This window comes from Larus michahellis, chromosome 1, assembly GCF_964199755.1.
Source record: "Larus michahellis chromosome 1, bLarMic1.1, whole genome shotgun sequence".
NCBI classification, from domain to species: Eukaryota; Metazoa; Chordata; class Aves; order Charadriiformes; family Laridae; genus Larus; species Larus michahellis.
In genome coordinates this window covers 177,690,446-177,717,597 of record NC_133896.1, presented here as the reverse complement: position 1 = coordinate 177,717,597, position 27,152 = coordinate 177,690,446, and the positions used below count along the sequence as shown (strand labels likewise).

The following is a 27,152-nucleotide window of genomic DNA, read 5'->3' as shown; positions in this document are numbered from 1 at the left end:
GTTGAGACTTGTCAATTCGGAATTTTAGTCAAAAATGTTGAGCTGAATCAAGTCATATACTTCACAAAAATGTGTTTTGCATAAACGCTGTTATCTTTTGTGACCAACTTTATTCAAAGGTAGTTCAACAAGGTCTTGTTTTTCATAAGCATATACTGAGTGGCATAAATTGTATTATCTTTCTATTTTAATAAATCCCCACATTGACTATTCACATTAAGCTGCTCAAATTAATGTCACAATGCAAATTTATAATTGCCTGCATCATTTCATTTATGTTTTCTTTTAAGTATTGGTTCTAACTCTAGCTTTCTTAACAGTCTTCTGGAACATGTCTAATATTCTAACAATTACTGAATATTAATCCTGAAAGCTCACTTACCAGTTCTTTTAAAATTCTTGGTGTGAAGTTATCCAGACATACTCCTCTAAGACCATTAATAGTAGCTATTTTAATATGCTCTTGAATTACTGTTGAAATGGAAAATATTTTGTCATTATCATATAATACAAATACATTACCTACTCTTTTCCCAAACACAGCACAAGAATATTTAGCATGTTTTCTCTCCTTGCTGATCAACAGTTCTGCATCTTTTATCTAAAACCAGACAATTGTTAGAGTTCTTAATACATTTCATGGACTTTTTTTAGATGTTCTTTTCAGTGCGGGTCATTGACTTCTTAGGCATCTTTCTTCCTCCATATTATTTTTCCACAATCACTGCCGTCAGTTATATTTGCCGTTACTAGTTCTTTTCCCAGCTGTTGAGTATCTATAATTATAACTGCTTTACAAAATGCCCTCTTAAGAGGCAGGAGGAAAGAAGTCGTTCTTTTGAGGAAGGGGTGTTTTGTTTTGACTACCTTCTGTGGGATTGTAGACTTTGAAGGTCTGTACTCAGCTCACTCAGACTCCGCCTAATTACTCGCTGGTCCCTACTTAAGCCTACTATTTATTTCAGCTTTGTCAAATTAACCCTTTCAAATCACCAAGTCGATATCTTTTTGTTGCGGTCCTTTCTGCTGATTACAGACAGTATGATTAAATAATCACTTTGGGATGTCCACCAAAAGTTTCCCCTTTTTTTGGGGGGGGGGGGGGGCAGTTGTCAGATCTGATGATTATAAACTTGCCTAGTGCACAATTCTCCTAGGCCAGATGCAAGATTGCTTGAGTACAGGGACTACCGCTTAATTTTAGAAGTCCTGAAGACATTAACGCCAGCAGCATGAGCTCTCCTGCTTCACCGCTAAAGGCACAGCTACGCGACACACTGAAATTTCGGTTCCTACCCTTGCTCTGGATAAGGCAGTTCAGGCGCCACAGGGTCATAATCTTCTCTGGACAGCCAAAATACCCTGCCAGGGTCTCTGCAATGCTCCCAGTACCACAGCAAGCAGAACGCTGTGCCCTGCAGGTACCGTGCCCTGAGGTCCCCAGGATCTCCTTTCTGCACGTCGTAGGCAGTTGATGAAGGCGCTCACCCTTTCTTCCCCTGCTTGAAAGAACGCAGCATGAGAGGTGAAGGAATTTTTTCTGACCACATCCCTTAATTATTTTTGCTCTCAACGTCAGGATTTAGTTCCCAATGACCATTCGCTGCCCTACCTCGTTATGCTCCTAGGGATCGTTAAACGAGCAGCATGTCATTGCTTTAATGCCCTCCTGGCTTGTCCAGCCAGGCCACCCCCTCTGCCATGTCCAAGCCTGTAAAAGGCTCCATCTCCCAGCTGGCGGACCAGTATTTCACAAAACCCACAAAACCCACTCTACGTTATTTCTCTAATCAGGAGATTTCAGCCAAAACATGCAAGTATGGCAGTATGACACAGCATTTGTTAACAAATTTTCAGCGTAAACGCTCTGGAGCCAAAAATGCTTTCTTTAGTAGTAAAGAACGTGGGTTCATCTCATGTATTCGAGCAGATGAACATCAGCGTAGGACCACCCATCGCTAACAAATGTCGCCAACAGCATTTGGTTTTGTGAAGCGGGCAGCCTCCGCATTGCACGAGGAGGTGGAAGAAAAGACCGGTGGTGGCTCCCGCCACACTTCCAAGGCACAGGCAAGCCACCTTTCCAAAAATCGTGCGTGTTATTTTCTAAGTATGCATTTTAATTAACCTTGCGTAATCACCCCCGTGTACAGATTTCCATCTGCGCTAATAGTACATAAATAATTAAATGACATGCTTAAGGAGCAGGCTGTTGTAGTTTCTGGCCCTACCGTGCAACAAGTCAGAGCCGAGCAGCTGAATGACAACGGATGAAAATACAGGAAACACTCGTCTCTTAGAGCTGAGTCAGTGACCTGTTGCTCTCAAAAAGGCCTGTTGTAATACACAGCCTCCAGTTCAGATACACGTTAAACCTACAGAGGTCAAAAAATGAGACTGGGGACAATAAAAGATTTTTCCGCACTTCCTCTTCGCAGGCGGGCTGAAAATGTTTGAAATGTACCTGAAACCGAGAAATACGGGGCTGTTACATAAAGTCATTACGACTCCTGAAAATCCGAGGAAAGATTGGGTTCGGCTACTGAGTAAGATGTCTTGTTTCCTCCAGACAGGTTGATGATTCTTAATCCAAGAATTCAAGTAATGAGCAGTTGAAGTTTCCATCTTGAAGCATCTGTTCCGCCAAGTCAGCACTGGCCTTGATAAATAGCAAATCAGACTGATGCATGCAAGTGTATACACACATGCTCGAGTTAAACTGGAGGGAAAATGCTCGAACAGACCTCTGCATAGGCAGATTTATATAATTAATCTGTAATTAGGCTTTATACAGCACAGACTGACTCAGTCAGGTCAAAACACAGAAAATGCAGACATGGTAGGATCTTTAACCTGTTGCTGCAGAAATTTTTTTCAAAGGTTATTTGTGGGTAAGTTTACATACCTTCATTTAGTTGTCACAAACCTTCACTGCTATTCCAACTTACTCATCTTACAGTGCAAGAAAAATATGTTTAGCTAAAGGATAAAAACAAACCGCAAGTCCAACTGCATCTGGGTGCTTTTAGGAACTTCAGCAACCTCCAAACATAACTTTAAAAGTTTTGCCTCATTTTTAACTGTGCAAAAGAGAAGCCTGCGTACACCACACGTTTTATAAAGTCTGCACCAAGCTTTGCAACGGTGACTCTCCCTCGGCCTGTAGAACAGAGGAATCGGTTGTTTTACAGGTTTTACATCTTTAATTTCTAAAAGACTGTCCAATCTAGTTCTCTGATGCTGGAGTCACTCTATTGAGGGCGATTCTACCTGACGTGCCGTGCCGATTCAATCCCAGTGACAAGAAATGCCGCACTGCCTCGGGAAGGTACGCTCTTCACTCCTGACAGCGCGGCAAAGAAATCCTGAGGATTTCGAGACAAATCCCGTTCTGCTGGGAACGGGAAGTTTTTACACAGCTGTCCTCGGCTATACAGGGGAGCTGGCAAAACGAAAATTCACTTTCTGCACGTGCTTCACAACAAAGCCTCGTCCAAGAGGAACTAGGGGTATCGTCCTGACGGTATGACTTTGCACGCCAGAGCTAAAAGGTGGAACTGGATGACTACTGAAATGTTAAGAGGGGAAAGAAGTCAAGCTGAAGTGTATTTCTACTCAAAAGGCCAGGCTGAATTAATTAGGGAGTGCCATTTGTTATTTCAGAAAGAGTATTCTTTCCTCCATAGGGTCTATCATGGGATTTTTTGGTAAAGCGAAATGAAAAGTGGGAGCCGAGCTGGCCTTTGCGTAAGCAAAGGGAACGCCTCTGTAAGCAAATCCCGAAATGGCAACGGGTAAAGGTACACAGCAATAGACTATCGTTTCATGATTTTCCACATTCACTTTAACAGAAAGTCACCCTGCTACATTCCTCGTTGTGGTGGTGCTGTGTTATATAGTGCGAGTGGCATTTGCAAAGCCTGTCATGAGTTAAGATGGTACCTCGTGGCGAGCGCAATCCTGTTTTCGGTGGAAAGTTAGAATGGGAAAAATAATTACTTTCTTGAGGTAAAAGGATTGTACTACTGGCTCTCTCTTGAAAGACAGAAGTAAGAAGAGAAACCATTTCTTCCCTTGGGGAGATGGTGTCTAATGGGTGGCCGAAAGTACAGACAACTACTTGTTTTGCAAGAAGAAGATTTATTTCCCCTTCTCTAGCAAGTTTACATGAAAAAATGGGTATTTGCTGACTCAGAACCAGCCTCTGAATGTGCTAAAAGCTCTTGGAATTATTATCAGACATCTTCCTAGGGCTTCAGGTCTGGCTCAGCTCAGCCGTGGCCCTCAGGTTTCCCTCACCTCATCATTATGAAACAACTTGTCCACGTCTTTCCGCCCCCTGCCTCCTCTTCCAAACGACGCACGTGAACCTCCCCATCAACCCTGGCCCCTCTCCTCCCCACCAGGACAGTGGAACGCAAGTACCTTCCCAAGAGGTATGTCTGGTGGAGACGATGAGTTTAGGAAAGCAGAGAGCCCGTCTCCATCCATCCCGTCCCCACTCCCACCCACCCTGAACTCCTTCGCTCCCAGCCCCTCTCCCACTGGGCAGAGCTGGGCTCCACCAGTGCCAGGCTCCCGACCGCCCACCTGGGACTTGACATTTGTTCTTGTTTTCTCCTGTCTCCCCTAATGGGTATAGCACTACTAAGCGAAGAGGAATGCACCGAACAAGAGAGTTCAAAGTAATTGAGTCTACATTCACCCAGAAAGCCTGGATCCTTGCCCGCTCAGAACCTGCAGCATTTACATAGTTTCAGAAAGTTTAACCCTTTTCAACAGAACCTGGTAACGCTCTTCCGAGCACAGGGCGTCGCGCTGCTCTCGTCACTGGCCAAAGGCGCTGGAAGGTGTCCTGCACCTACTCAGCTCTAGGTGCTTTAACAGAACAAACCCCACGTTTTGTTTCTCCTCCTTGCTCTGCGGTTCAGTAACGTTAAGACCTTGAGTTGTCATATTTATAATAAGATACTTAAACTTACTAACTGCGTTGCGGAGGAATGATCACTTACCGTAACTCCCGAACGCTTCTGCCGAACGTCTTACACAAACAGAAGTGTGCTGGGTTTAAAAGGGCTTACTCGTTTTTTTCTGCTGCAAATCTGTCCGTTAAGGTGTAAACTCGCTTTCTAACTCCTCACTGCAAAATCAGCAAAGAAACAGAACCATTCCAAAATGATTATAGCCGTAAGCTCGTCATTTTTTTTCTGATGATTAATTCTGAACAAACTCTCATTTCCATTTAATTTAGGAGATGGTGTTAGTTGGCAGCTTATTACTGACTTTAAATTGGTAAACAAAAATTATTTGTTCAAAGAAGTATAAAATCTAATAACAATGGAAACAATCTTAAAACAGGTTAGCAAATAACTTCTTTTTGTCTGTATCTAAGCATTCATTTAGACTATCTACAAGCTAAAAAGCGCAGCATGTGTAGGTCAGATGAGCAGCGAACCCGAGCAGGAACAAGAGTCGATCTGACTTGCCTGTTTAATTGCTAGTGACAGTAGAAATGCCAAAAAAAAAAAAAAAAAATCACGCTTTAGAAATCATATACTCTTTAGTAATCTTCCACTGACTGTCACTTGACAAAAGACTGTAGGACCAGGCCCGTCATTAGCAGAAAAACACGGCGGTGGGATTGGATTTGTTTACCTGCAGTTCAGTCCTAATTATATCCTTAAAAAAAAATTAAAACACATTCAGAGCAGCTTCTGAAAATGTTTAAGTATACACAGAGCTTTACTCAGCGATACCGTTCTAATTAACCCGCCAAAGCATTTGCCAGAGCAGGCCCTTTATAAATGCACATATATAAAACAAAGCAAAACAAAAAAACAATTCTGAAATTATCTGTTTATCATTCATTTAATCAGATGGAGGTAAAACATGTAATTAAAGTATGCGAGTCTCAGAAACATTTCAGTTACTACAGCCATGCAATTTACATAAACGTCTGAAAGTTACTAGTATATGCTCTACATCAGATGCTTCCTAGCCCTATAGGAGAATTACAGACTAATTAAGTTCCAGACAGCATACTGCAGTGTTACCAGTTTTGCATTTTTAAAGCTGATAGAGAGCGGTTCATACAAAACTTGTCATTTCAGAGGGCCAGAAGCGTAGTTCAAATCCCAACTGGGCTGAAACAGGCTACATGAAGGGCATGCAAAAAAATGTAGTTTGAAGCCTAAGCCTAAACTAGGGTTATGTGAAGGGCAGCCACGCAAAAACAAAACGTGATTTTAAAATCTGGTTGTTAAAACACCTGTTTCTCGGCTAGAATGGGGGAAGAAATGGCAGCAATGAGTCTTCGGAAAAGGACACTGGAGTCGCGTGTTGTATGAATGTGAATACGTGTTAGTGTTGGATGCTTAACAAGGCCGCACGACTTTAAAGGCTACGCTCACAGGAGCAGCCGGATCTACATTAGTAATAACAAGCATCAAGCGGCTAAATATTGCTAAAGAGACAGTCTGTGTCAAGAAATGTTATGCTGAGCTCTTTCCTGGTTCTGTAATTCGCTTTTCTGCATTCGGGCTCTTGAGACATCCTACTTGCCGTGAACAGGAAGGCAAAGGGGATAAGGGCCAGGTTGACCAGGAAAAAAAATGCTTTTTTTACGCTTAAAAAAGAAAAAAGCCTTGTCTGTAAATGATAGGGGATAAATGCGGGGAGGGGGAGGTCGCCAACATTTCCATGGATTCCCAGAGTCTCTCCCAGCAAACCAGGAGCACGGGGCTGACAGGGCCGGGCGAAAGGTGGAAAGTTTGGTTTTTTTCCAAGGTCCCGCTGCGCGCTGTACTTTTCCCAGGCACCGTGGGCCCTTCGGTGTTGCACAGAGGGACGGCGTCCCTCCTTTTTTTCTCCTCCTTCAGCGCAACGCGCAGGAGCTTAGCTCACCGTCCTGCGTCTAGGGGGAAAATATGCTTTGCATCGAAACCACACCTCAAAACAAGTAAATAGAAACTTGCCTCATCCGAGCGGGAGGCGGGGGGGGGGAGGAAAAAAAAGAAAAAAAAAAAAAAGAGAAGAGACCATTGTTGCTCTCTCTTTTCCTCTCTCTTTCTTCCTTCTCCTCCGAGCTATTTCTGCCAGAGCGTTTTCGCAGCGCACGCCGGAGATGTACAGTGCGGCGCGGAAAATTTATTAGCAAGCAGGTTTCGGGTACAAGTTGCCTTCGGGACAAAAAATAATAAAATTTGAATGACTGCCTTTAAAACCCCCTTTTTGAAGATGAAAGGTAGGAGCGACGGCTGTTTTAAAACGCCTACATTAGCAACGCTTCTTTAAAAGACTATAAATAATACTCTAAAGCGGGAGAAGGGGCGGGGGGGGGTGGTGTGTGTGTGCCTGGCCGGGCGGCCGCACTTGTTGAAAACCTTCCTCCACCTCCCGCGAGCACCGAGCCGGTCCCCGGGGGCGGGACGGGCACCGGGGGACGGGGACAGGGCAGTGGGCCGGGACGGAGGACCGGGGCCTGGGGGTGGGCCGGGGTCCGCGGGCCGAGCGCCGCCGCTCTCCCCTGGCCCGGGCACGCCGCGGCGGGGCAGGGCCGGGGCGGAGCGGAGCGGAGCCGGGCGCTCTCTCTCCCCCCCCCCCGTAGGCAGGGCAGGCGGCAGGGCCGGCCCCCTTCGCCCGTCTGGGTGGGGTGTATGGGGGGGGCCGGGGGTGGAGTAGGGTGAAATAGGGGCGGGCGTGTGTCACCGGGTAGATACCCGCCGCCAGGTACAGGCGGAGGCACTGACGACGCCGCAGTGGATGCGCTCTGGGGCTGGGGCTGCTGGGGAGTGAGTCGCACGAGTAGCCACCGTCGCTGCCGCCGCCACCCACCCGCCCGCACTCGCCCGCGGGCCAGTCGTCCTGCGCCGGGGCGGGCAGCCCGTCCGCGCCGCACTCGCCGCCAGCTCGCCTCATGGCCACCAGGGTGCTGACCATGAGCGCCCGCTTGGGCCCCGTGCAGCAGCCCGAGGAGCCGGTGTTCGCCCAGCTCAAGCCCGTGCTGGGGGCCAGGGAGGCTGCGATCTTCCCCGGGGAGGACCTGAAGCAGCAGCAGCAGCCGCCGCCGCCGCCTCAGCAGCCGCAGCAGCACCCGGGGGGAGGCGGAGGGGGCGGTGGCGCGACCCTGCCGGCGGAGGAGATGGTACAGGTAGGCGGCGGCCACCCCCCACTTCCCTCCTTCCCTCACAGCCCACCGGCCATCGTCCCTCTCCGGCGGCGGGGAGCGGCCGCGGAGGAGCGGGCGGGCGGGACAGGGTGGGGTCGGGCAGCGGACCCCGCGGTGCGGAGCTGAGGCGGCGACCGGCGGTGCGGTGTGTGTGAGGGGAACGGCCACCTCCCCCCCCCCCCGCTCCACCCTGCGGAGGGCCGCGGAGCGGGGCAGGGCCGGCGGGGCTCCCGCGGGCGCGGCTGAGGCGGCCGGGGCTGAGGCGGGGCGCGGGCTTCGGCGGCGGCTGACGGGCCGTCCCGCGGCGGGGAGCGGGGGGGAGCGGGGCTGCCCCCGCGGGTGTGTTGAAAGCTACAGCTGCTGCCTTTGCACTTGCCCGGCGGCAGAATTAGAGCGGCCGCCTGTCCCTGTCCTCCTCGCCCACGCAGGGAGTCATGTTCGGGGGGGGTGTGGGGGGGAGGGGGGTGTGCAGACGGACAGGACACCGGGCGAAAGGCCGGGGGGGGTGGGGGGTAAAGACGGGACTTCCCGGGACTTTCTGCCGGTCCCAGGAGGCGGTTTGGGAGCGGAGCGGGTCCCCACGCCGAACAGCTGGAAAAAGCGTGAGGCGCTGGCGAGGCGGCCCCCGTGGGGCACCGGCCTGGTGGCGGTGGCTCGGGGGGGGGGGGGGGCGCTGCCCGCCGCCTCAGCCCCCTGCCGGGGAACGGGGGGTTCCGGGGAGCCGCTGGTGTCGGGCAGCGGGTCTGCCGGGCGCTGCCTTCCCCAGCGAGTAAATAAACCACCGTCTTCAAAGGGAGCTGCCCCTCGGCTCGTAAACAAGAGGTGGTGGGGGGGAAGAATTATCCTGGCATGTCAGGGCAGATCCAGATCAAAGGGAGAGGGGAGGCGGCTCTGTTTGTTTGCGGTGTTTAACCGGGGGTCTTTGAAGAAAAAGTCCTAAACCTCAACTTTTCGGGCAGAGGAGTTGCTGTTCGTCGTCTGCTTTCTCTAAGCGGGCCCGGAATGAGCGCGGTCTTGACAGGGCAGGGGGGAATGTCGCATTTGCCCATTGGAGAGTGCGTGATAGATGTTTTGGCGATGACTGTACCAGTAATGTATCGGGCTTCAACCGCCCACGGATTCCCTCGCACCACTACGCTAAGAGAATGATTTCCCGGTAATTAAAGAGCTCTCCAAGGACCCAGGCATGGATAGGGACGTGTTTATCACGCTATTAGTCAATTACACAGTGTATAGATTATTATTTTCCTTTTTTTAAAGTGTAGTCCCGGAGACACTTTACACAAAGGGTACTCTGATGCAGTCAACCTGTCCTCTTTTTACTTGGTATTATTTATAACTTTACACTTCGGTGTCATATTTCTAATAAAATACCTTTCCTTTAAGGATGAAAAATCCTGGAAGTATAGAATATATATATAAAAACATTATTTGAAGTATTAGCATTCAAATAGCCAGCTGAGGATGTGGCTTTTAAAGTTAGCATTTCAAAGAGAAGCGGGTGAAACAGATAGGCAGTCACCCTGCTCAAGCAGTGAATTCCAGAGCAGGAGATCTGCAGATTAGGCATAGCGCCTGTCATTTCTGCGCCTCGTGCTGTCTTGGAGGCATAAAAGATGAAAAGTTTGTCGTACGCTGAAGCATCATATCGATCTTAATGCTTACTCTGCATGAACAACTTGTGTCATGGCTTTATCTCCTTGTCCTTGATGATGTTGATTAGTGCGCCGATTATATAAGACAGGTTTTCATTAGCGTGAATGTTTATAACTGCCTCTGTAGGTAGCTTGCGGCTGGCTGAACAGTATTGCCTTTTGCAAAGCGTCACGCGACTTGCATGCCATCATCTTTCTCAGTTGGTAACAAATCATCTGGATTATGGTCTGTTGTGTTTTTGCAGACGAGATGTGAAATGGAGAAATACCTGGCACCTCAGCTCCCGCCCGTTCCTGTCATCCCCGAGCACAAGAAATACAGACGAGACAGTGCCTCGGTTGTAGACCAGTTTTTCACTGACAGCGAAGGGTTGCCTTACAGCATCAACATGAACGTCTTCCTCCCCGACATCAGCCACCTGAGAACTGGCCTGTACAAATCTCAGCGACCCTGTGTAACCCACATCAAGACAGAGCCGGTCACCATCTTCAGTCACCAGAGCGAAACTACTGCCCCTGCCCCTGCCCCCACTCAGGCCCTCCCCGAATTTACCAGCATCTTCAGCTCCCACCAGACTCCCGATGTGAACAACATTTTCATCAAGCAGGAGCTTCCTACTCCAGATGTTCATCTTTCTGTCACGCCCCAGCAAGGCCAGTTATATCAGCTCTTGAGCTCGCCGGATTTAGATATGCCCAACACTACTACTCAGGCAGCCGTGATGGACTCTCTTAACAATGTCTCCATGCCATCAGCTATGGCGGGCCTTAACACGCTCTCCTCGGCTGTGCCACAGACTGCGATGAAACAGTTCCAGGGCATCCCCCCTTGCACCTACACCATGCCAAACCAGTTTCTGCAGCAGCAGGCCACTTACTTCCCTCCTTCGCCCCCAAGCTCAGAGCCTGGAAGTCCAGATAGACAAGCAGAGATGCTACAGAATTTAACCCCTCCTCCGTCGTACGCTGCAACTATAGCTTCCAAGCTGGCAATTCACAACCCGAATTTACCAGCGACTCTGCCCATCACCCCCCAGAACATCCAACCAGTCAGATACAACAGGAGAAGTAACCCAGATTTGGAGAAAAGGCGTATCCACTACTGTGACTATCCCGGTAAGCGATCCATACCAGAAAATCTCAGCTCTTGCAATAAAATAAGCATGAATAATCGTGGATGAGGTATAAGTGGTTTTCTTTAGCAGTAGTCTACACCTAGGGAGAACCAAATAAGTTCTTGTTAAAGAAGAATTTATCTTCTTTATTTCCTTATTTTGTGTGGCACACTTTCACATTCTTTAAATGACATGTACCCATTTCTTCGTGTCATTTGTAATTCTCTTAAACGCCTGAGCTCATTCTACCACGTTACAAAACTTGTACCCCATATTAAAAAAAAAATCTAAAAAACGATGGCCTTCTCTAATGCAAGTCAGTGTGACTTCGCTGCTCCTGCTCCCCTTTTCCAATATCCGTGATGGAGCGGAGGCTCAGTTTGAATCTGCTGGCGCTGAAAGAATCATTTCAGCTCCGAGTAGTCGAGACACAGCCGTACCTTCCCTGTTGCGAACAGGGGATTCAGCTGCCCGCAGAAATCCATTAAAACTACCTCTGAAAACTGTCCCCAGATGGATTCTCTTCCAGCCTTTCCTTCTCCTATGCTGAAGGGCAAGAGGGACCTGACTATAAACGGTGCCTCCACATAGTACGTGATCACAGATAGAAGGCACTCACACCCATCCGAGCACAGGGAGAAATTTCTGTTCGTGGTTGTTCTCCCCCTTTACCAACAAAACTCTCAGCAGTGTATTTGGCGTGCCATGTGAGAAATCTTTGATGGAAGAGTTACGCTGAGCCCTGGGTAACAATGACACGGAGTCTGGCTTGATCAAATCCTCTAGGAATTCTTTTAAAAAATAAAGTCCCCCTCTGAGTTGTTAACTTAGGTAGCAGGTGTTACTGTATGTAGATTGTAGCAGCCATTGGTCTATATTACATTACAAGGTAGTAAGTCTACCAGAAACATAAACATTTTTCTCTTTTCTATGTAAAGAAACATATCCCTAGGAGCTTTCTGTATCAAATTTTACTTCTAAATGATGATGGTGCCAGAAGGTAGTAAACTTGAATGTTTCCAGAGAGTACCCCAGCGCTGAGTGAGGAAGTTTAAACATACCGTGGAGCATTCCTGTTCTCCCTACTGAAATGCTTCTCTGCTTTTTTTTCTTTTGTTTTAGGCTGCACAAAAGTTTATACAAAGTCTTCTCACTTAAAAGCGCACCTGAGAACTCACACAGGTATGTACTCATTCTCTCACTGTCTCCTGTTTGTTCATGGCTGACACATTTTCCAAGAAAGCGAGCTTGTTTGATCTGCCATCTTCTCCCTGTTTTCTGTAGAGTGGCGTGGATTCAGGCTGGCAGTTCAGTTAAGAAAAAATTAAGGTCTGGTCAATGAGAAGAAAAATTGCTTTTATTCTTAATGCAGTTTTGTTAAACCTTTTATAATACAGATCTCAAAATAGCTAAGAATAAAACAGATGGAAACTTCCCTTTTCAATCTAAAATGCTGTAAAGTGTTAAAAAAGGACTTTTTTCCCTCTTGAATAATGAATTAAGCATAGTAAACATGTTATAGTTTTGAAAATGTATCTAAATAGGTAGAATTTTCTGGTTTGGGCTTTCTCTTTGACTTGTTAGAGTTATTTAATCTTAGAGCATTTCAGAAACGTCATGAAAACTCCCAAGATACCTCCATTTGCTTCGTCCTTTGCATTAATTGTGCTTTTTTTTTTTTTTTTAAGACAAGTGTTTCTATATATTTATTTTTTTAAAAAGGAGACATAATTTCAATTTTTTTTGTCGGTGAAAGACATTAAAAATGGAGAAAATTGAAAGTGTCAGTGCGTCACACTTGTTTTTCTGTACCTCGATGCCATTCTGCCTGCAGCTACAGAGGCATTCCTCGTTCTGTTCCTGGGCCCGGGTGGAGCGGAGCTGGGGACAGTGTTGCTTGTGGGTGGGCGCAGGAGCCGTGCGCGCAGAGGGCAGCGGCTGGGCGTTGGAACTGCCGTAGGTGCTCTTCGTAAGCATTCACCTGCTGAGACAGGGGGAAGGAGGAGAGAGGAGATGGGAAGAAAAACGTAGCTCACCAACAGCGCGCCTGAAACTGTTTAGGACAGTTCTTTGCCGGGATCTTAGTACGGAGATGTGGTCATGCTAAATCAGTGAAAAGCACATGATTGATTTTGTAAAGAAATTAAATGAGGGGGCTGCAACTCCTGCTTTTAAAACCAAGTATGAACCCCAGCTCTTTTATGCGTGGACCTCCATCCAGAGCAAAACGCGAGTCACGGTTGAAGCAACTCGCTTATTGAAGCAGGCTGTCAGTGCTGCGGCTGTGCCGTTCAAAGTGATGGGGTTTCACCCAAGTTTAAACCAAAAGTCAAAACAAAACTTAGCGTGAGCTATGATCTAACAAAATGTTTCAGTATCTCTATGGAAACAAGGCCTTATATTCAGCAGCTATTTTGAATGGGTTGTTGGATTATCGTAAAGAAATTGAGTATCTGCAGACTAAATGTTACTATGGAAATTTTGTTTTGATAAATGAGAGAGTTATCTGTGTTGCAGTCACAGTAAAAAATTAAAAGCAACTGTACAAAGACTATTGCTTTGCATTAGTAATAGACTAAACAAGAACACTTTTAAAAATATTTTTGATACATATAATCACTCATTAGCAGTAAGCTTAGTAAGAAAGGAATATTTTCATGAGGCTATAAGCCTGAATAATGTCAGAGAGTATAGTTCCATTGCTCTTTAATAAATGATCTGTAAATTTAAGAGTGCGATTTCCACTTCCGCACTTTAGCCAGCAACTAAATACCAGCTTTAAATATCTTGTTTGCTATTATACAATAACTCGGAAGAGAGATAAAAGCAAAGCTTTAGTTTAAAAGTGAACATTACATAGTCAACATTTGAAACTTAAGCTTTTCCATTTTTAAATTAATGTGTATCTTTTTTTGTATCTTGAGTAGTAATGACTTTAGGGTTTATAAAGTTAATACTTCTGTGCATAGAAATACGTACCACATCGCTAATATATATTGCTTAAGGTCACTAATGTTTATTGTTGCCTTCACTTTTTTACCTATAGATATTTGACCTTAGAAATGTGGATAAATATGCAAAGGTCAGAGGAGCTGGTGTATTCATGGAAACAAGAATGTTGTTTTAGATAAAAATCTAGTGAACTTAAGCAGGTCTGTAATACAAAGGGTCTTCTGGGGAGGTGAATGAAGGGATAAACTGTCTAAAGAGTGCATTTCGTGCAAGAATGTGAGTCCGTATCCTGTTACCTGCATTATTTCAGAGTTTGCATTAGTTTAACTCTCTTGAATATTCACTTAATACGTGAAGATTTCCAGCACCGGTTCTGATCTCTGTCTTAACACATGGTTGAAATGCGTATTACGAGCAAGATCTCTGATTTACCCAGTACCGTAAATCCATTATATGAATGTTAAAGTAAATGGACACAAACTCAGGGAAACCTGTGAAGTTGCACGGCTCCTGCAGGAACACAGGGGAATCTCGCTATTGATCCCCAAAGAGAAGGGCTCGATGCCGAGGGCTAAATTTGGGTGTGTGCCTCTGTGCATCCCATCCCCCAGAACTATGAATTCATATAGCACTATTAAGCTTTGATATTTTATTTTTTTTTAATCTTTTTTATAAAAAAAGGGCTTTGGTGAAGCTTTTACTTTCAAAGTCTAAAGCAAGTGTCACGTAATCCATTTTAATAAAGTTGTGTGTGATATTCTTTCAAATCCCTTCAGGGATAACAGACCTGTTTATCTGGCTAAACCCGTTCTTTAGTAATCATGGACCACTAAAGTTGTTTTCTCCTTATTCTTAGTTTCTTAACAATACCTTTTAAAATTGGCTTCAGTCTCTCATCCCAACCAGTCCCCACCCTTCTCAGCAATCTGTCATCTTAAAATAAAAGAGCCTGCAGCAAAGTTTGTCTGCCATTAAAAGTCAAGACAGACCTTAGGTTTTCCTTTTGTATTGGAAAAATCTCAGCCTTTTCACAGTATTTATTTAACAGCGTTTTTCTTCTGAAAGGCTTTCACTGGGTTTCTTAGATGTTCTTTGAGAACAAACCTGAGGGAAATGTTATTTTTGATAGGTGGAATGTATGCTGCAGTCTTTTTTCCAATTCAGATATGAACACACTGTCAGACTTTATAAATTACATCTAAATAAAACTATAGGAAATGGGCAAGAGGAAAATCCCTTACATTTTTCTTCTTAGGTGTTCCCAAGGTGTTTACCTGACACCCAGTCAGGTGGTATAAGCTGGTATAGTTAGTCTGATTTAATGTAATTACACTGGTTTTGCCGTTGATTAGGAATCCAGTATTCACGTACAGAGCTAAGCGAAGTTAATGTATTTGTACCAGTCGCTGAAGCAGGCACAGGTTTTTCTTTCTGTAGGTAATGCTTTAGCATTTGTCAGTTATGAAGTAAATTTTAGTTATTGGTAAACTAATGTCCTGGTTTGAGGTAAAACAGAACCAATAATCCCCAAATTGAACAAAGATTTGAATGCTGCAAAGATACATTTTGGATCTGTATCCATGGAGTCTGGTACATTTTAATACCTTAAAACACTTCAGTATGGTTTCTTAACTCGGTATTAGTTGTCCCTGAAACAGGTAAAATGGTATTCAGTATGCTAAAGTACCTGTTGGAACAACTCTCCAAACAGATGGGATTTTTTGACCTTTTGAAGCAGGGATTTTCTTTTAAAATAATTTTACCTGTTACTCATGGAACAAGTTTCGTTTCATAACCGGCGTTGTGCAACGACGGTATATAATGGGGGAGGGGGTTATGCATTTGTTGCGGGCTGTCCAGCAGTAAAACCACCTCAAGGCTCTGGCATAACAGCTCTGTGTCCAACTTGAAAAACGTGCCAAATGTCAGTGAAAAGTACTTGTGTGTTGTAGATAAACCTCATTTGGTTCCTTTTCTGGCATTGGAGTATATATATATATCAAATAATCCTTTAGAAACAGAGGTCCTGTAACTTATCCTGTTAGATTTCTTTATACGTTAAAGATTCAGACTGTGGAAGTTGAGCCTTTGATATGCAGGCACCTGGAGTACCCTACCTGTAACGCTGCAGAAGAGCCGCTGGCTTCAGGGTGTTGGGTTGTTTTTTTATTTTATTTATTATTTCTGTGAACAGCTGCACACTTCAGAATTGTGTGTGGTTTTAAGAGCAAAATCTGTCATTGTTTTGAACACATCAAGGCACGCACATTGAGGACATTTTCCAGCTGCACGTTGGTTTTCCGTATACAGAGTCTTTGTACAGGCATGTTCTCTGGTCACATGGTGGGCTTGCCATTAATAGTTTCTAGCATTAACTGCAGAACTATTTCATCTCTATCTATAGATCTAGTTTGTATTTGGTGATGGGAAGTGGAAGCCGAGATAACTCAAGAGAAATGGCATTTCTCTAAATGAGATGCACTCAAAATACTTCCACCGTCCCTAGTTATTTCAAATGTTTATGTAGGCATGGAACAGCTGCTGACTTCTGCGGTTCCTCAAGGTGTTAAACGTTTTATTTTATTTTAGATCTTTGCCTCAATGGATCCAGAATTAGGCTCTGATGGTACATCAGAATTAGAACCAGTTGTGTGCAATAGCCTTTAGCAGTCCATAGGGCCTTGCGCTGCGAGTTTGCCGTAGCTGTATATACAGATACTTGTTAAAGCTGGTACCATATAGAATTGCCCGAGAGTTCAGGATGCCCATTGTTCAGAAGGGAGGACAAACGGTAGTTGGACTTCTGCTGGAAATAAAAGCACCTTGTGAAAAAAATGCATTGACTCAAATCATCCTGACACTTCGGTGAGGGATTTCACTTGTGGTGTACGAGTGGGGAATGGAGGCCCCAAAAGCCTTTCTTTGCCTTGCTCATGGTTGCAGCCTCCTGTGTACATAGCAAACCTCATCCTGCAAGAATCTTTGCATCATGAAAATAGCTATTAAGTAGTATTTCTGTGCAGATTCTGCTTCTTTAACCTGTTAGATGAGTCAGTTGCACAGCTTATACTTTAAGGAGGTGTCAGTAAATACTATCATTGATAGAGACAATAAGGAAAAATGGAGGAGAGTTAAATAAAATGGTTGACAAAGTGCATTAAAGTGCAGCGTTGCTAGACACTGCTGGAGAATACGTTGGTATCTTTTATTTATGAATTCTGCTAAATCCATTAGTTGCCTGTGTGAGAAATGGAAGTACATTATTTTCCTGTGCAAGCCACAGTTTAAGGGAAAATAATGCATTTTCCATCGAACACTTTGTGAATGATTGCAGACCTTGGGATTAATTGATCCGGTTCTTTATCTGTAGTCATAACCTAAACGAGACATGTTTGAATGTGTTGCTCAAAAGAGGGTGAAATCTTAGCAACATAAACCTGAATTTTAGTTAAATATTACTGGTCATTCACATCAGCATCCGGCACACAATTTTTATGAAGCAGGAATTACATTCCAAGGTGTCAGGTGAGGGGTGCTCCTTTTAGATTTTAGATAGTGAAAAGAAAAGCCTAATATTTTCTTTTTGATTAAAAGCCTAGAAAGTCCCTCTAAGCATGAAAGCTTAAAAAACCTGTTGTTTCTGTCAATTGCTCCCTGAGAGGATTAAACTTCAGTTCCAGGATATTTGATTCCCGATAAGGAAACTGTTGACCTAAGAGACCAGCTTTAAATATAGTGCATTTCAAGACCGCCCTACATAGGCTAATATAGTCCCAAGATTCACAGCAATTGCCGGTGATTAAAACTTTCCATTATTTGATTAGACATTCCTTATTGTAATTAATTTTTCTGAGCTTGACGGGGACGATTGACTCCTGGTTCCAGGATAGCGTGTTGTTTGTTGTTTGTTAGATGACCTGCACCTCCCATTGGTGAAAGATTAGAAACATTTAAGTAATGTCCTAGTTTAGTCTGAGTATCTTGGTAGCAGCATTCCTGTCCTGTCAGGCTGCATTATTTATATTCCGTGATCTCTAACAACTCTGATTAAGGACATATTAAAACCTTTGATTTTGGCAAGTGTACAGTGCTTCGCTTTGAGTTAAAATAGCTTTAATGGATTGCTTTCAATTTATTTTTTTTGGTGTGTGTGTGCATACAGTAGATGGAAATCTGGAAGTCTGCAGTACGTGTTTAATAAATTCCATTTTAAGAGCACCTCTTATCTGACTGTACAAGAGCCAGTGTTATTGGTGTGAGAGCTAAAGAGCTGTTCTTGCACCACAGGCATAGATGAGGAAATGTGTTCTTCGGCACAGGACGTGTAGACACAGCCATGCACCCCAGATGGCATGGATTTCTTACAAACCTACTTAAAAAAAAATAATAAAAATTCCTTTCCTTTTTGTTTACATATCTCCTTGAAGAGAGACCACCTCTGTTAAAACAGAATGTTATGCCAGAAAGAAAATAAACCATTGCACAGGCCAATCAAGATTCCCCAGTAAGCCTTGGACTGCCTAAGACAACACTTAGCAAAATGAGAGTGTTTTGAGCACTGGTGGGAGCTCTCAGAAGATAATGCCTTCTGCGCCTCTGTAGTCAGAAAGCGAATGGTGCACAACTCTTTTGGCCGTCCCCTTTGCTTACCAGTCAGTTACCTTTTTTCCTGTTCATGCTTTTTTTAGAGAGAGATCAAATACTGCTTCATTTATCAGTGATTGGACTTACGAAGTGCAACAGCTCTCTTTTACAGGATTCCTTAAAATGCCTTTTCGTTGTGAAGTACTACTTAATGGTCACCCTCTAGCCATTACTATACTAGGTAGAGGCTTTATCACATTTAAAAATGTGCAGCATATGTTATGCATTCGTATTGCTGGTGGGCTGGATGTTTCAAGGACTAAATTTATTTTGTCACTCACAAAATAAGCTGGATGTACCTTGCATGCTGTCAGCCCTCTGGTCCATCTCCATCTTGGACAACCGAGAATTTCAGTGCTCTAAAGAGCTTTTGAACACCTGCGGGATTTTTTTTTTTTTTATATTTTAAAATTTCAGCTTTCGTCTCTTTCTCTAAAAAATAACCCCTGTCTTAAAAAAGGGCAAAAACCCAACCACCAATCTGCTTTTAAAAACAACTACAGCACGTAGTCAATGGCAGAAGGAAGGGCTAATTTTAGGTAAACGTTGGGAGCTAAAAACTTCTTTTGAATGAGTGCAGACATACATTCAAGCAACTGCTTTCAGTTGCAGTCAGCCTGGAAGAGATCAGAGTTTAAAACCATGATGCTATGAACTACAGGAAAGCTATTTCAGGCAAACTAAACCAGAGGAAAACCCATTCTGTTTGTTCTTATTTTTTCTGAAAATTTGAGGGTATAGCATGTCAGGAAACTAAGACAACTGATGCTAAGATACGAAAAATTTGAAAACAGATGCACCAGAAGACTTTGAGACAACATAAATCTTTATAATAACCTGTTTTAAAACTGGACATAATACAGGTTATGTATGTAACTGGTGCGATTATGGTGCAGAAACTTCTGCTTTGCCTGCCACCTTTTTATCGCACCTAGTTGAATATTCTTGCTACTAGAAATAATTCCGTAATAAACATAAGTAATATTAAAATGGTGGAAAGAATGACGGTGGGGGGGCTGTCTTTATACTTCTATACCATTATGAGCTGTAATCAGGTGTTGTCTTTTGGAGTCTTCGAAAAGTATGCTGCTGCTTCTTCCTCAGGGAAGCTCCAAAGTCCTTGCTCTGACAGAAATTTCTGATAGGAAGTAAGAGAAGTTGCAGGCATTGGCGGGTGTGATACCTGTATTTGGATTTCTGCATACCAATAGAGTTACTTAACTTAAGGTTTGAAAATCCAGCCCTTGCTGTTTGCAGCTTTGTGTTTAAAGAAAGCCATTCTAGAGGTGAATTGCAGAAATAAAGTCACACAACTCTTTGGTGAAATAAGGAAGCGTATTTTCATGTTAATGGGGAAATTCATCACTAATGAAGATTTTCAGTGACTTGTTTTTTCCAAACAGAATCTTAAACAGAAAAATTCTCTTGAACAGAGGCTGCATGTTGAAGATAGAGGGTGTCTTCAAAATGAGCGTCACCCATTCACTGGTGGCTCTGTACCTTACCCAAATGAGCGTGGCCATGAGGGTCACTGCCAGTGGCTAGAATTAATGTTAGGAAAGAAATGGGTGTGTTTTGACACAACTAAATCCCAAGAAGGTTAATTAAAGGGAGAAGAGCCAACACGGTGTGCCTCACTGGTCCAGACCACTCTCTTGTGGTATCGACAAGGGATCTACCTTGGGATAGTTTATCTGTTGAAGAGGCTGGTTAGGTTAGCATGTTATATGTGCGTATCCAGACATCTTTCTGACATCCTGGCAATCTCACAGCATTATTTTATTTTATTTTTTTTAACAGACAGACACGTTGCAAGCAAAATAGTCTCTGTTCAGGTTAAACTCCCTTATCTCTTGCTAGGTGCTTTCTGTAAAAGAGCTTCCAAACTAAACATTAGGGCTTAAAATTTCTGTGCTCAAGTACAAGTCTGTTTCTCATGCTCCACAAATGTATTTTTTTAAGCTGGAGAATGGATACATATTAACAGCTCGAGAACTTAAAAATATATTTTGTGATCTATAAGCCTAGCAAAATATTTTAAATCAGTGATACTGGAAGGAGGTTATGCAGAAATCCAATTAAACTTATGAAATCCCTATCCTGTTGAAGTATAATTTAAAGGAAAGCAGTTCTGTTTCCCAGAAGTGCTGTGTATAATATTTCTGGCTTGGGAAGAAAGGGTTGGAGTGTGCTATTTGGCTGGAAATCGGTACCAGCTTCCTCCATGGTGTTTTAGTTGAACAGTGTTGACATTCTAACAAATCCCGTGGAAGCTCCCCTGAAGTGGAGGAGTTAGCTGTTTTCTTGCTTTTACAGTGAAATATCTGTTTGATACTGCGATCGTGTTCCAGTAACCAAGCCGTACTGCCTTCGTATTTGATGACCAGTGGCATTCTTGGTTTAACACTATAGAAGCCCTAAATTGCTGGAGGAAAACCAAATATTTCTGAAACTTTACAGCTACTGTATTTCGCACAATCATTAAAGTAAACAAATCTTACATTACTATGTAGCCAATGAAAACAGTGGATAAAGGGTTCAGTGTCCCTTGTTGTGTATACCTGCTTTTTTTAAAAATAAATCTTCAACCCCAGATTTCTCGGCGCTTTAAAGTCAGCATAGCAACGAAGTAGGGTCACTTCAGAAAATATGTAACGTGAGGCTCTTTTTCCCTTGCCGCAGGAACTTAACCCAAATTCTTATTTCTGCTAAATGACAAAAAGCATGTGTATAGGTTGAGAGAGAGAAAATATTACCAGCTAGTTGTTCTTCTGCTTTCTTTAAAGGAGTGAAAATAATCTCCACCTTCTTTTTCTTGCCCCCCTTCCTCCTTGCCCAAAAGGAAAACATTTGAAATTGATGCAGTTCTTAAATAGAACTTTCCAACGGAAACTAGCATTACAAACATAGATATTTAGTATTTTACCCCTAGGATTTATTCAAAATAATCCAGGCCTCTATGTTGGCGCTAAAAATACATTTTCCAGTTCTCACTGCTGGCCAAAGCAGGGGTTAAAAGCAGCGTTCTGGCTTTAATTTCCACTACATAAAAGTAACACTGTTAAAATAATCTGTGTAAGGCACCAGCTCCTTCCCCTCCGCGCATCCCCCGAGCGCTGCTCAGTGCAGCTCCGCTCCGCAGAATTCGGCCGGCGAGGAGGAACGATGCTGTTCTGCGTGGCACTGCCTGGCTTTTCCCCCGAGCAACGCTGTTGCCCGGGAGGATTTCGTGACTGTGACAGGCGGTGAAGTGACTGTGACAGTTGGGTAAGTTTGTAGATAGTGTCTCTGGGAAGTTGGGTCCCCTGGAGTTTGATGGGGGTCTGGCCGTTGCATTGAGCGTTGACTCTGGAAGCTGTGGTGCCCGGGAAGGCAAGGGTTCACCGCTGGTGGTGTGTATGCCAGCAGCCTTTGTATCACCTGCTGATGGTGCTCGCAGGGTAAAAATGTTTTAACAGGGGACAGCAGTTTTGTTTGGACTTAGTCAGGGTCAGGTGCCCCCTACGCAGGACAACTTTGAGCCTGCTTTTTCGGTAGTGTAGTCCCACACTCGGTGAAGGTGCACATACTTCATACCTCCTCGATGCCACGCTTGGAAACTGTGATTTTAATCTCCCGGTCCCCATTCTGGTCCGGTCTGGGTATTCCTAGGCTTTTGTTCAACTGGTGCTGTTTTCCTGCCCTCTTTAGCATTACTCTCATTCCTCATGTAATTCTGCAAAGTGGATAAGCAAGCATTTGGAGTATATAGAGGCCTGACTATGTATATGCTCTCTGTGGGCAGTTAGGATGGGGGGGGATCACAAGACTGGGAGTTCAGCATCGATTGTAATACGGCAGTTTTAAGTGAAGGCTTTTAAAGAAGAGTTTGAAGCCAATATGGGAGAAAAGGAGAAAGAAAGGAGAAAAAGAAATACACTGGCTTTAAGTGAAGGCGCTTCAAGTGCAGGAGTAATGCTTTTGTGCAACCTCCGTGTGTACACGTGTGTTTTAACACAGACTGTTCACAGAAGAGCTCCCTGGTGCTATGCCTATGGATCAGCAATGCAGCCTTTTACAGGCTGCAGTAATAACCCAGTTTAAATACGTTAAGGATGATGTATATAGTGCAAAAGATCCCTCACTGAATAGAGACCTTTCCTGTCGTTCTGCTGTGAAGAACAAATGTGTTATCTCAACGGGATTCTCTGATGTTAGAAAAGCTTTACACACTGGCTTTGAATGAAATCTGTATTTTAACTTACAGTGTATGTGACATGAACCAAAAAAGAGTCCTGTGTGATAGATCATTCTGGTCTTCAATCAGCATCAGACAGGGTAAATTCAGCTATGACGGACAATTGTAATGATTTGTGTTCTGATTCGCCATCCACCAAATAATTTGGAACCTCTGGGAGAGGTGATGCCAGGCTCTAAGTTTGTTTTTCTTAAGGGATGATATGTTTCCACTGTGATTTCAATAAATCCCGGTCACTGTTTATGCAAAGAGGTGGTTGTTTGGTTGGGTGGTTAGTTTTTCTTGTAGAGGTCTGGTTCTGGTTGTGACCATGCTGCCAACAAGAAGTCAAGTCCCCATTGTGAGCAAAGGGCTGGTTCTGTTCTTAGTAGTAGACGGAAAGTTACTAGTTAGTTGATCAGAAAAAGCAGTAGAAACTCCCAGACAAAACCAGTTTCATAATTTCTTCTGAATGATAGATTAGCGTCTCTGAAGTAATGTTTTGGAGTTTCTCAAATGGTGTTCTCTGCATAACTGGTGCAGAACAAACAGTCTGATTGCAGGATACTGGCTTCTGTCTTTCTTCCGTGTGCTCATGTGATGGTAAACCAGGGAAAAGTAGGACTCATTCCACCGTGTTGTAGGATTGAGGCTGTGAGGGTAAAGGTCTGAGACCAATGGAGAGGGAGAAGGTCTGTAAGATGTGTTGGAAAGGACTTTTTGGAAAGCTCAGCCTTGGTTTGATTCTGCTCCAGATGAAGCTACCGATGAGTGCTTTGATAAACTCGGTTTTCTTTCTGTTCTTGCCAGATGGGTCAAATTAATATAAAGGATGTAGATAGCAATCCAGTCTGCCAACTGAAAGGTGTTTTTGTCCACCAACATCAAGCAATAGCCTATAAATAGGTAATCTTAGCCTCTTTGTTTGTATGAAGCTTGCTTGTATGGTGATATCATGTCCATACCAGCTCCCGAGCAGGTGTATGTACATGTAAAGTTCTGGTTTCACACAGAAATGGTCTTGGCTTTGTGGCTTCGTATTTCAGCCATTTCAACAAACACCTATAAATTATTACCCCGTTTATAGTTCTAAAATGGATGAATGCAGGTATTTTAGGTGCTTGGGCCAGTGTATTCAAGAGTAGCTGGATACTCGGAAGTTGTATTCTGAGCTACTGTAACACAGCAAGTTTTCAGCGGCACCGTGCTCCCCATACATCATTATAGACTGATGGAGACAGCAAGCACTTGCCACCTCTAAAATATGGTTATTTAAGTACCTCATTGTAGACATTTAATTCTGAAAATGGGTGTTTTGATCTTTTAGGTGCTTTCTCCTATGTATAGCTAGGCCAAACCAGGATACCACAAGTTTTTATTGCCCCTGACATTTTAGAAAATACTACCCCCGTTGTGTTTGTAGCACACTGTGCCCCTTTCTTCTCACATCAGAAGCTCTTGAACAGATCTGCGCACTACAAAGAACCTTTATAGAAATCTTCCTTCCCATTTCAGACCTCTTAAAAAAAGCTCTGTATAATTTAGTTTGTCCATTTTTAAAAGGTGCAAGCGTAAGTTATAAACTAGGCCGGATTGTCAAGTGAGAGACTGCTTTTTTTTCCTACTCGTATTGAGATGAGTGTAAGGGAGCGTATTTCACTCTCGTGCAGTTTTTTTACTTCTGTGTATTTCTGTACTGTAGTTGTCTCCAATTTGTGTGTTGGAAAGTTTCTTACTTTTTACCAAGGTATTAAATTACAGATTCAAGAGCAAAATTCACTGAAAAAAACAAAGAGACTGTTAGTTTGGGGCCTATTGAATAGAGCTGTGAATAATTAGGAAGCGTCAGCTCATGTATTGCTCCATTAGATTGAAGAGCAATGCCATTCAAATGTGACTTCGCATCAGTTTTCTCCCGAAGAGCGACAGCTGACAGTCTCCTTTTTCTGTGCCCTCTTTCAGGCGAGAAACCGTACAAGTGCACGTGGGAAGGCTGCGACTGGAGATTCGCTCGCTCGGATGAATTAACACGCCACTACAGGAAGCACACGGGGGCAAAGCCCTTCCAGTGCGCCGTCTGCAATCGCAGCTTCTCCCGCTCCGATCACCTGGCTCTCCACATGAAGAGGCATCAGAACTAAAAGCCGGACTTGTTGTTGAGGCTGTTCTGTATCTATGCAATTTCCTATTGACTCTCGACATTCAACTAAAATGAGTTTAATTTTTTTGAGTATGGGTTATCCATTTAAAAGAAATCTCAAAAGAAACTGGAAATGTATATTTTGTATATTTATGCAGAAAAAGGGAAGACACTGTATCACAATACCAGAGCGTTCGGTCGTTTTGTTTGCTCTCATGATGTATATGGCTTTAGTCAGCAGGTTTCATCTCTTTACAAGTATTATGTCTTGACACATTGCAGCTTTATACATATTTTTTTTTCTCTTGCGGTGTTTTGACCAAAGCACTGTCATTATTGTGACAATGTTTAGTAAACGAGTTAATGAGAGGCTGCAGGTGAATGAACGCAGTGGAAAAGCCATGAATTGTAATCTGTCAGGTTTTTACTGGACATACTTAGTACTTGTGGGGTTTTTTTAAATGTTAAGTCATTCTGTGGAGATAAAGTACATAGAAAAATTCATAAACAGCCATAGAACAAAACATTTTGTTCTGTATGTTGCATGTTTGCTATGACAAAGATTTTGTAAATATGCAAATCAGCTTTTTAGGTTTAATACAAAAGTTTTCTAAGAACCGTCTGAAAAAAGCAGTTTTACATTTGATAACATGGCACATTTACAAAAAAAAGTTATTTAAATACCTCTCAAAACAGTACAAACTTAGCTTCATTTTTCATAAGAGAAATGAGCTAAGCGTTCAGATGTTTTGTACCTGTTAGCTCAAACGGTGTGCACTGAATATTCAAAGCAGGATTTTGTTTTCAAATCGCTTAAAAGGGCAAAACACGTAGAATGAACCGTCAAGTCAATGTTGGAAGCTTAAATAACGGGGATAGTTACAATGAACACAGAATGTTAAACCTCTTACTATAAGCTAAACTTCGTATCACTTCAAAAAGAAGGATTTAGGATGCAATTTTCATACACAGACATGTTAAGCTGGTTCAGCACCAGTATGATCTAGTTTCGTGTGGATATTGCATGTAATTTACTAGAAGGTAAAGGATACAGTAATTTTGTTTAAAATTACAGTGCAGTTTAGTTAATCCACTCTTCAGATCGACACACGCAGGGGAAAATTTACTGCTGACAAAAGTAGCTGAAACTCCACTGAAGTCAACAAAGTGGTGCCCTTTTATGCTAACAATGACTTTGATCCACCGTGTTCAGCCTTGAAATAGTAGATGAAGGGCCAAAGACGAGGTTAGACCGTGTAGGATTTGGCCAGACAACAGGAGAAAACCAAACAAACCTAATAAGTGTCTGGACTTCACAAGCTGTAATATTAAGCTGTCAACCAAAGGCTAGACTAGACAATCAAAATACCAAAAAAAAGGGTCTTGCAGGAAACCTAGCTTTGTTAAAACTGTTGTTTGTCTTTATTTATTTGTGGTATATGATAGACTCTTTTTTTTTTTTTTTAAGACAATTTTACATATACTTGATAAATTATAGTTTTGTTTGTTATAGTTAGAAATGTTGCTCTTAATGTAAATAGTTGACAAACGATGTAAATAATTTTGTAAGGCTTCAAATGTTTATACGTGGAAACACATGCATAAATTGGTTGCTGTTTTGCTTCTTTTGCCTCCCCCCTACCTTATTTTTGTATTGTGGTATTTCCTATGCAAATGACGGAGCAAACAGCTGTATAGTTGTAGAATGTTTTGAGAGAGAATGAAATGGTTTATATATAAAGACTCTTTTTTTTTTTTTTTTTGCAAAATAAAACAAAGTGCCTAATGTGTGTGCGTGTGCATGTGCGTGTGCTCTCTCAAGCTTCAGACAATGAAAGTTCTATGTTTTTGTGCTGGGAGATGGAAATTACAGCAATATTAAGCTATATTAAGTCTGTTCTTCATAGCAGGGACGGTGTCTTCGGAAAGTACCTGGCACTTCTGCATCCTGCCCTGATGAAGATAATAAATGTGAAGGGATAAGGCATGGTGCTTTTCTGCCATCAGAACTTTAAAGGAAGTGTACAGTAGCCTGAAAATGGTTGCAAAAGTCCTTCCACGGTAGCGTGATTGTAAATTAAAGGTACCCGTTGGGTACAATACAAATTCCTGCTTGCAGGGTGGGTAAAACCTATTCACTCTCGTCTACAGCATTGCCCAAAAGAAGTTTCTCCCCCAAAAGCTCCTTTTATGCCCTAAAAAGACAGGAGGGTGCCATAGCAGTGCGATGGAGTGACCCCCAAGCAAGGTCTCCTTTTCAGTG

At 43.3% G+C, this 27,152-nt stretch overlaps 1 protein-coding gene across 3 annotated transcripts; it reads left to right on the top strand.

The window, feature by feature from the left end:
* The first annotated feature begins 7,683 nt into the window (after positions 1–7,683).
* KLF5 (KLF transcription factor 5) lies at positions 7,684–26,679 on the top strand. Of its 3 annotated transcripts, none has more exons than XM_074564245.1 (4): positions 7,684–8,149; positions 10,068–10,938; positions 12,060–12,119; positions 24,712–26,679. In XM_074564245.1, the coding sequence occupies exons 1-4, from the start codon at positions 7,916–7,918 to the stop codon at positions 24,888–24,890; spliced, it is 1,344 nt and encodes a 447-aa protein (XP_074420346.1). In that variant the 5' UTR covers positions 7,684–7,915; the 3' UTR covers positions 24,891–26,679. The 3 variants fall into 3 exon arrangements, with proteins under 3 accessions (XP_074420346.1, XP_074420365.1, XP_074420356.1); XM_074564264.1 differs by lacking the exon at positions 7,684–8,149 and adding an exon at positions 8,561–8,603; XM_074564255.1 differs by lacking the exon at positions 7,684–8,149 and adding an exon at positions 8,967–9,323.
* The last annotated feature ends 473 nt before the right edge of the window (positions 26,680–27,152 follow it).